At 40.0% G+C, this 9,668-nt stretch overlaps 1 protein-coding gene across 2 annotated transcripts in view; it reads right to left on the bottom strand.

The window, feature by feature from the left end:
* Positions 1-1,490: 1,490 nt before the first annotated feature.
* CDO1 (cysteine dioxygenase type 1) overlaps positions 1,491-9,668 on the bottom strand; it is a 52,737-nt gene continuing 44,559 nt past the window's right edge. For both annotated transcript variants that reach the window (XM_033929068.1, XM_033929069.1), the window contains exons 3-5: positions 6,633-6,790; positions 4,558-4,727; positions 1,491-2,395 (exon numbers count right to left, since the gene is read on the bottom strand). In XM_033929068.1, coding sequence (XP_033784959.1) covers positions 2,366-2,395; positions 4,558-4,727; positions 6,633-6,790 — 358 coding nt within the window. In that variant the 3' untranslated portion in view covers positions 1,491-2,365. The remainder of the gene's footprint in view (positions 2,396-4,557; positions 4,728-6,632; positions 6,791-9,668) is intronic.

Genomic DNA, 9,668 nt, shown 5'->3' with positions numbered 1-9,668 from the left:
TTAAATTGCTCAGCCAGTTGTTCATTTGGCCTGCTTGGAAAGCAAGTGTTCTGTCTAGGTATCTTTTGTATCGGCAGGCCTTTATTGATGGATGGATGAACATATGGATTCTGTGTGTAGGTCTACTGGGGCAGTCCAAGTTGAAATGTGCGACCAGGTATGTGGGAGCCGCGCCAAGTATAGATTTAAAACAAAGACAGGCAAATTTGAATAGGACTCTTGCCTCCAGGAGAAGCCAATGAAGTTTTTGGTAATAGGGGGTTATGTGGTCCCATTTTTTTATGCCAAAACTCAGTCGGACGGCTGAGTTTTGGATGATTCGGAGTCTTTGAATGGTTTTCTTGAAAGATCCCAGATAAATGATGTTGCAGTAGTCGAGTATGCTTAGTAAGGAGGCTTGCACCAATAAATGGAATGACGTTGCATCAAAATACTTTCTGTTGGTTCTTAGTTTCCATAGAGTCAAATTAATTGTATAGTGGTTTCAATATTAATGTATACACAAAAATAAATATTGCCAACTGGAATGTGTGGTTAGAGCTACAGCCTCAGCACCCTGAGGTTGTGTGTTTAAATCCCATGTTGAGCATTATGATCCTGGGCAAGTCACTTAATCCTCTATTGCCCCAGGTACATTAGGGATAGTATGAGCCCACCAAGACAGATGGGGAAAAATGCTTGAGTACCTGAATGTAAACCGCTTAGTTTTACCCCCTCTTCTACAAAGCCGCGCTAGCGGTAGCCGTGCGGCAACGGCCCCGAAGCCCTTTAAATCTCTATGGGCTTCGGGGCCGTTACCGTGCGGCTTTGTAGAAAAGGGGGGTTAGTATTTATTTACTACTTATAGCTCAACATAAATAAATAAACTCTTGGGAAAAGAGGAGGCAATACTTGATCCCTGGTTTGTTTTCACTGCACTGTCACATGGAAAGCCAAAAACAGGAAGTGTGCAGTGAGGTTTGCTTTTTTCATAAAGCATAGTTTATTAACATATTCCACCTATAATTTAAGTAGAAAATATAAGGCCCTTTTACAAAGCCACAGTAGCGATGCTGCCACAGTAAGTACACCAAAGCCCATTCAATTCGTATGGACTTCAGTACATTTATTGCAGCAGCATCACTTCCGCAGTTTTGTAAACGGGGTCCATAGTAACTTACATAATCATAAAAATTGACAATAAATAAATACCAATCAATGTCAAATATTTGTAGGACTTGAAGGTTGTTTTTTTCCTGGTCAGTCTGTCTGGCATCCTTTCAATATTAATTTAAGAAATTATGACCTCCTTTTTATCAAGCTACGTTAGGGTTTTTTATTGCGGGCCGCTGTGGTAAAGCTCCGACACTCATAGAATTTCTTTGAGTGTCGGAGCTTTTACCACAGTAGCCCACAATAAAACAAACAAACAAACCCTTAACGCAGCTTGATAAAAGGGGACCTATATATCCATTTGCCAAACTGTGAATAAAAATATTCAAAATCCAATGTACACAAAATGAATTTTATTACATTTCATCAATGCACTGGATTTAGTACATGGCAATTTATCTGAAAATACAGAATTAAGCATTTATTGTGTTACAACAGCTTGATAAAATTTGTGCTAAAAAATGACCATTCTCCAAAAAGAGACAAATTTGTTAATGCCAATTTGACACTTAAAAATTTCTATGATCATACCATTATATTACAGTCAGAGCCAACATACAAAGAGACCTATTAAAATGGTAAGAAAAAAGCCCGCTTTTACTAAGCTGCAATAGAGGTTTCTACTGCGGCCAGGGGCGCTAAATGCTCTGACACTGTCTCGACGCTCATAGGAATTCTTTGAGTATCAAAGCATGCAGTACAAACCTCTTTTGCGTCTTCGTAAAAGGGGGGATAAAGGAAGCAAACTATTAAATAATATTCCTGGTATTTATATCCTAGTACAGTACCTATGTGGAATTTAAAACTAAATCGATTCATTCTACCAATTAAGTGGCATCTGAAATTGAATCACTTATTTTTCTGGCTCTGGTCCAGGGCTTTTAAAATCTGGTCCTCAAGGGCCAATTTTAGCCCTGGATTTCAGGATGTCTGTCATGAATAGTCATCATAAATGTGCATACATGTGGTCTGGCTACCAAATTAATTTGCATATGTTGATTACTCTGAACACCAGAACCTTGAGGAATGGAGTTAAGAACCTCTGTTCCCAATTACTAGTTATTCTGATCACTACAGAAACAAGCAGCCAGTAGGGTGCCTACTACAGGAGTATACAGGCTATAGTATCTCAAATGCGTTTCAATAGATTGACATCTTAAGTGGAATCACTGGTAAAGGCTTAGCATCTCAGTCCACAGAGCTGTCTTTGTCTTCAGTTATTCTCGTGTGACAATGCTGTTTCCTGTTCAAAAAAAATATACACTTACAGTTAAAACATTGTCTTCACACATTGTGCAAGAGCTTGAAAATAACAAAACCAAAACTTTCTCCCTTCAGTTCTATGCATTTCTATGATTTAAATGGGGAGGAAAGGCTCCTGTCTGTTTAAATCTTGCTGATTGCATCTTACCTGGATTTTTAATAATAATAATAATAATAATAATAACTTTATTTTTATATACCGCCAACTATCTTGCGACTTCTAGGCGGTTTACAATAAAGAGGAGTGGTTTACAATATAGAGAAACTGTAGTTACAATATAGATAAACTGTAGTTACAATAAAGAGAGACTGTACATAGAGCGGATTAAAGGGTATAACATTGTACATCTGGTAGTTCCAACATTAATAAATATTAACAGCAGTTTGTGTGCCGTGCTGCTTACACATGATTAGAAATGTTCCTTAAATTGAATATAGTGTTCATGGTTTTTTAGTGGCATATAACTGGATAATGCGACTGAAACTCTCTATAGACGACTGTTGCATTATCTGGTTAGTACTAGGCGGTCTAGGGGAAGAGTTGAGGCAAAGATCTAAAAGTTATCCATGCACTGCTGATATTCAGTGGCAGTGCCCAAATAAATAATTGGGCATTCAGTTAGCTATCTAGGTACTGCACTGAATTATGATGGTACTTGGATAACTTCCAGGAAACACTGGGTGCCTGGAGATTCAGTGCTGGTTCCCAGTTAGGTGTCGGCACTGAATATCAAACAAAAATCAGTCTTTGACAGCAAGGGCATAGCCAGATATCCAATTTTGGGTGGGCCTGATACTAAAGTGGGTGGGCATAAAAATCCCCCCTCCCCCGCCCAACATCTCTCCCTCCCCACCCTGGCCTACAACAAACAGGAAGTTGCATCAAAGGGAAAGCTTGGGTTGATGAAAGCAGTGGGTATGTGTTGATGTTCACTGCTGGTGAAGAACTAAAAGATTTAAAGATAACAGAGCAGTGCAGTTAAGTGATCCCCTGATTTTCTGAAGGAAGAGAAGCCAGGAGTCTTCAGCTGGTGGGGTTTGGGGACAGGGACCCTATCAGCCACATTACTGCTGTGCCTCTGCTGGGTGGCCTGAATCCAAAGTGAGTAGGCCTGTGTCCACCTGAACCCACCCATGGTTATGCCATTGTATAGCAGTCGTGTGACTGATAAAAAAGTCTCTCCATAAATAATATTGAAAATGAATTTTAACTCAAGATTTATCAGATTACAGATACAATAGAACTCTGCTCAGAGACATGAAGGCTGATCTCTCCGCCTCACCCATCAATCATTGCAGTGTTCAATAGAGATGCACTTCAAGTCGTGTGTTCATAAATTATTCTGTTGCTAGTCAATACAGCTATGCTAAAGCTTCTGTCACAAATTTTATGGTACAAAAAATGTTAATACTTAGCTTGGACAGATAACTGGTTCCGACGTGCCACGTTTCGGTACTGCGTCAGGGAACCGACAAACAAATACAGTTTAAACTGGAGGTGAAGTCACACTATATATTAAGTACAATTTAAAGTTGCCATTCAAACCTTGTTGCTTCTAATATTTAACTTAGTTTGGGGTCCATTGACGTCTTTTGTACATTTGTTATAGTTCTTTTATTTCTCTTTTTGTTGGTATACGTCAAACACTTCCAGGAGGGGAGGGTTATAACTTTAATGTGATTCCTTGAAGTAATTGTGGGGTGAGGGCTTATATTATTGCATTGCTACTGTTTGTATTTAAGTGCTTATTTGTTATTGTTACAGATATGAATATTGTCTTGCACTTTTTGTTAGTAATGGAAAATCAATAAAGATTTATTTAAATAAAGATAGACCTGGGGTTAAGTAGCATGAAATCTTGCTACTTTCTGAGATCCTGCCAGGTATTTATGACTTGTATTAATCACTGATGGAAACAGGATACTGAGCTTAATTGACCTTTGTTCTGTCCCAGTACAGAAATGTATATGTTCTAAGGTTCAAGCTTTTTTTTGAGGGGGGGGGGGAGGTTGACCTGCATATTGCTTCCAGGTCAGAATTGTGAGCCCAGGTATTATCATTTCTATATCTGGATACATTAGGAAAAAGAAAAATACAGTTTAAAATAAATGTCTAAAAGCACAGTAGTTCTCTTTACTTACAAATGGAGTCTTGTTTCCAAACTTGCTCCAGAATGTCATAGTCACTTTATTTTTGTGTCCCGTTCTTTGATCAAAGGTGTTACAGGCATCAAAGGGTGGAATGTACAGGTGAAGACTCACTGCAGACTCGGTGTGACTAGAGTTTTCCACACGGTGCAAGCCAATGGAGTCTGAAGGAACGAGAAGGGCCAAAACACTAGGGTAAGATTCAGCAGCAGCCCATTAAATACCAGTTGATAAATAAAGAATTGGATCACTGACAGTTGGCAACAAGCCAAGGTGAAAGTCATTCAAGAGGAGCAATAAAATACAATGATTACAACTCAATACTAACAATTAATTTTAAAAAAATTGTAAAAGGAATGGAAGATGCCAATGATTTTCCTTGAAATAAGCATTAAAATTAATGCCTGCTGTCATCAATAGTGTCACCAGATGTTAATAATTGCCCCTCCCCCCCAAACAATTCATATTTCCTCTGCCTTCCCCTACTCTCCCACCAAATTGAAATTAAAAGTATCTTAGTGTATGGAGATCCTGAAGCTCCTCAGCTGAAGACATTGATGTTTACCCCAGTTAGAAATATGCAGCAGTCAGTGACAGCACCTTGAGCCACTTATGTTTGCATCACAAACATGTTCCATTTTCACCACAATAAAGCATGTGCAAGAACCGAGCATACTCTCAGTGTCGGTATCAGTGACCTAATGAGCTGTCGCTGACTGCTGCGCTTTACTGACTTGGGCAGCCTCCTGATATCTTCAACTGGTAGGGCTTGAGGAGCCTTGACAGCTATATGAACCATGCACCCAACTGTTGGATGGGACTGAGGCAAAAGTGGAGGGGTCCAGGCAAGGCCCAACCACGGCTATGCTCTTGGTTCTCATATATAGTTTTGAAGATATCTGATACATTACTATACACTCCAAATGATTAATTCTGCTAAATATTGCTAATATAACAGAGGGTCAGCCTTCCATATAAGGGCTAAAGATCACAGCTGCTAATTTTCCTCTGGAGTCAGCAAGGACAGGAGCAAGTGGGATTTGGTCCTGCCCAGATTACCCACTGGATCACCATGGACCTTAAGGTAGGCTCAGGGAGTGGGGGCTACTGAGATGTGGGAGGAGTCTTCTTGGAGGGCAGAGAGTCCCAGAGAAGGCTTGCTTGTTGGGGAGGGGGCTGGAGTGGGCCTTCTTGTAAGAATGAGGATTTTGGGAAGGGCGATCCAATCATGTTTTGGTAATGTTCTCAGGTAGGGTTACCAGGTGTTCAGATTTATCTGGACATGTCCTCTTTGTAGAAGACTATCCATGCGTCCAGACAGGTTTGTCCGAGTTTGTCTGAGTTTTGAAAACCATTGAGCTTGGGGCTGCATCTTGAGAGCACGGATGTGACACGGTGATACACACATACGTGTGGAATCACCATGTCACATCTCCGCATGTGCAGATGCCCTCCAGACACAGCCCCTAAGAGACAAGGTTTGTGAGGGGGCAGAATGGGGCGAAGCTCTGGGTGGAACGGAGCATGCTGGGGGCCGAATGGGGCAGGGCCACACACCCTTTTTTAAAGGAAAAATCTGGTAACCCTATTCTTAGGGGTGGGGGTTCAGAGGATACATCCAGACAAAACCTCATATTCAGTCTACTATCCTGTTAGCAGGTTGAATATTGCACCTGCCCACCTGCCTTCTGATTGTGAGCCAGTCAAAGCCCAAATATTCAGTGCCAATACTTGCACAGGTAGCAGCACTGAATATCAGAGCCTAATCAACCCACAGTGGCCATCATTTTAAAAAAAAAACCCAAAAAATGCTGACCACCCACAGCTGAATATTTACTGGATAGTTAGTTACCAGTGAAAAGCACTTTCAATGTATATGCAGTGGTGTTGCCTATCTGGAGGGTGCCACTATTTTTTAAATGCCACAACCAGCTCTGAAAAAATTAAATAAATAGCTTAAACCAGGTCAGTGAAACTCACAGATCCACCAGAACTGAATATTGATCTGAAGGGTCTTTAAGAGCCAGACCTGAGAGAATTCAAACAGACAAGATGAAGGGAATACGTACCATTGATGTAAGCACACTGATTCTCCTTCAGAACATTTTCTGATTTTTTGACCATCTCCTCATTAATTTTTTTGTCAGGCCACTCAAACAATGTCTCCTTTAGGTTTCCCTGGAGCATTTTCAAAAAGCAGTGCGAGTCTGTGTGATCGTGGATACTGCTGCAGAGGAAAAATGACAAAGCGTGTCAATAAAACGCAGACACCAAGTTACACAAAGGTCATTGGGTCTGATATTAAAAAATCTGAGCTAAATTTAGGTTCCTTGCCCCCTTTTTTTTACAAAGCCGATTCGTACCGAAGCCCATTGGAAATTAATGGGCTTTGGTGCCGTTGCTGCGTGGCTGCCATTAGTGTGGTTTTGTAAAAGTGTGTGTGGGGGGGGAGGGGGTTAAGTTAGGCTCCTACATTTGTTTCCTTTTTTCATCCAAATTTAGGAGCATAAGTTTTCAGCTAAAAAATCATCTCAATTTAGGGAACTATAAGTTAAGCTTATAAATTTAGGCTTGTCATTCATTTGCCTAGATATATGAGCCTAGTTTTAGACACCTAATCTCCCACCCCAACCACCTCTACCCTAAATCCACCCATGTTGCCACCTACTTTTAATATTTCCAAATTTAGGGACCCTTTTACAAAGCCATGGTAGCGATGCTGCCATGGTAAATGAACGGAAGCCCATTCAGTTCCTATAGGCTTTGATGCATTTATTGCAGCAGCATCGCTACTACAGCTTTGTAAAAAAAGGGGCCCTTAGGAGTTTAGTGAAATTTGGAGGATAAATTTAGTTGCTCAGCCCTAGAAAATTTTCAAAGAAGCTAATTAGAAGCATAACTCTCAGATTTAGGCACATAAATCTTTTAAATAATTGGGCCCATTGCCTGTTATACAAGACTCTCCGGAACGGTATGTTAGAATCTTTCAAGTGCTCTTTTGCAGACAGCAGTTGGTGGAATCATGGCCACCCTCAGCCTAAAGCAGTAGAATGTAAGCATCTGGGGATGGAAATACATCCCTAGAATGCTGAGGCCCTAAGCTCTCATCAAAAGTTTATTATTCTCCCTCAGAATATTATATTTTCACTGTGGTAGCAGTCCAATTGACAAGATTCAAACATCATGAGAATTGCCACTGCTTGGGTCAGACCAGTGGTCCATCATGCCCAGCAGTCTGCTCACGCGGCGGCCCTTCGGTCAAAGACCAGCGCCCTATTTGAGTCTAGCCTTACTTGCGTATATTCTGTTCCAGTAGGAACTTATCCAACCTTGTCTTGAATCCCTGAAGGATGCTTTCCCCTATAACAGCCTCCAGAAGAACGTTCCAGATTTCTCCCACTCTCTGGGTAAAGAAGAACTTCCTTACGTTTGTACGGAATCTTTTCCCTTCTAACTTTAGCGAGTGCCCTCTTGTTCTCTTCACCTTGGAGAGGGTGAATAGTCTCTCTTTCTCTAAGTCAATTCCCTTCAATATCTTGAATGTCCCCTCTCAGTCTTCTCTTCTCAAGGGAGAAGACATAACATAATTTAGTGCTTATTAACCGTGTTACCAAAAAGTTCTATGCGGTTTACAAAAGCTTATAACAGTAAACATGATCCATGGAATAGAGTGAGTTAAGTAGTCACATATTTAGGGAAAAGATAGGGTTTCAACTGTTTTCTAAAGTGTTTATAAGAATCAGCTGTAAGCAACAGTGATTGAAATTCTTTTTCATAAAAAGCTGCCTGAGATGTTAAAGAGTGATTAAGAAATTTCTTGCTTTTACAGCCCTTTGCAGAAGGAAAGTTAACCAAAGCATGAGTTTTTCTGCTGTATTTATGCGTAGCTGTGGAGAAACTATTGACCAGGTAGGTAGGGGCTGCACCATATAAAACCTTGTAACAGAAACAGCCCAGCTTAAACAATACCCGGGCCTCCACAGGCAACCAATGCAATTCACGGTAAAATAACGTAACATGATCGTATTTCTTCAATCCGTAGATCAGTCTAACTGCTGTATTCTGTATCAGTAGTAATCTCGACAGTTCTTACTTAGTAGTTGACAGATAAACGATATTGCAATAATCAAGAAGGCTCAAGAGTAGTGACTGAACCAGTAATTTAAAAGCAGAGAATTCGAAATAAGGTCTAATTGTTCGTAATCTCCATAAGGTGAAATAGCTTTTACGTACGACTGCCTTAATCTGGGTTTTCAGAGTGAGATGTTGATCTAGGACAATTCCTAGTATTTTAATCATTTGATGGATAGCGTAAGATGTTGAATGTATATTGATGGAAAGTTCATGAGAGATTTTACTAGGTGACGCTACAAAAAACTTTGTTTTATCGGAATTAAGCTTTAGTTTAAATTGCTGCATCCAAAGATTCATCCTTTCCATTACAGTATCAATTTTTGTAATAATCTGAGATAAAACCGAATTACAAGGTATAACAACTGTGATGTCATCTGCGTAACTAAACAGCCTTATATCCAGATTGCTTAGGCATGAACCCAATGAAGAGAGATAGACATTAAATAATGTAGGAGATAATGGAGATCTTTGGGGCACGCTACATGGGTTTTTCCAGCTAAAGGAGAGTAGAGTCTGAAATCTAACTTGATAAGATCTGGATTCCAAGAATCCCTTGATAAGATCTGAATTCCAAGAATTGAATAAACATTGCAATGTAATCCCAAGGCATCCAAGCAAATTAGCAGGTTGGTATGATCTACCAAGTCGAAGGCGCTGCTTAGGTTGAACTGAAGCACCAATGCACTGCTTCCTTTGCTTATAAGGCTATTTAAGTAGTCCAGCAATGTAGCTATTACTGTTTCAGTGCTATGGAGGGATCTGAATCCCGATTGTGAATTATGAACTGGTAAATGTTGTTCTAGATGTTTTATTAATTGAATGTGAACCAAGCCTTCCATGATATTTACAAAAAAGGGAATTGATGTGATTGGTCTATAGTTAGATAGCAATGAAATGGATTCTTTAGTATTTTTAATTATCGGAGTGATGATTATATTGCCATCTTCTAATCTAAAGGAAATTTTCCCACT

This window comes from Geotrypetes seraphini, chromosome 1, assembly GCF_902459505.1.
Source record: "Geotrypetes seraphini chromosome 1, aGeoSer1.1, whole genome shotgun sequence".
Lineage (NCBI taxonomy): Eukaryota > Metazoa > Chordata > Amphibia > Gymnophiona > Dermophiidae > Geotrypetes > Geotrypetes seraphini.
This window is presented reverse-complemented; position numbering and strand designations above follow the sequence as displayed.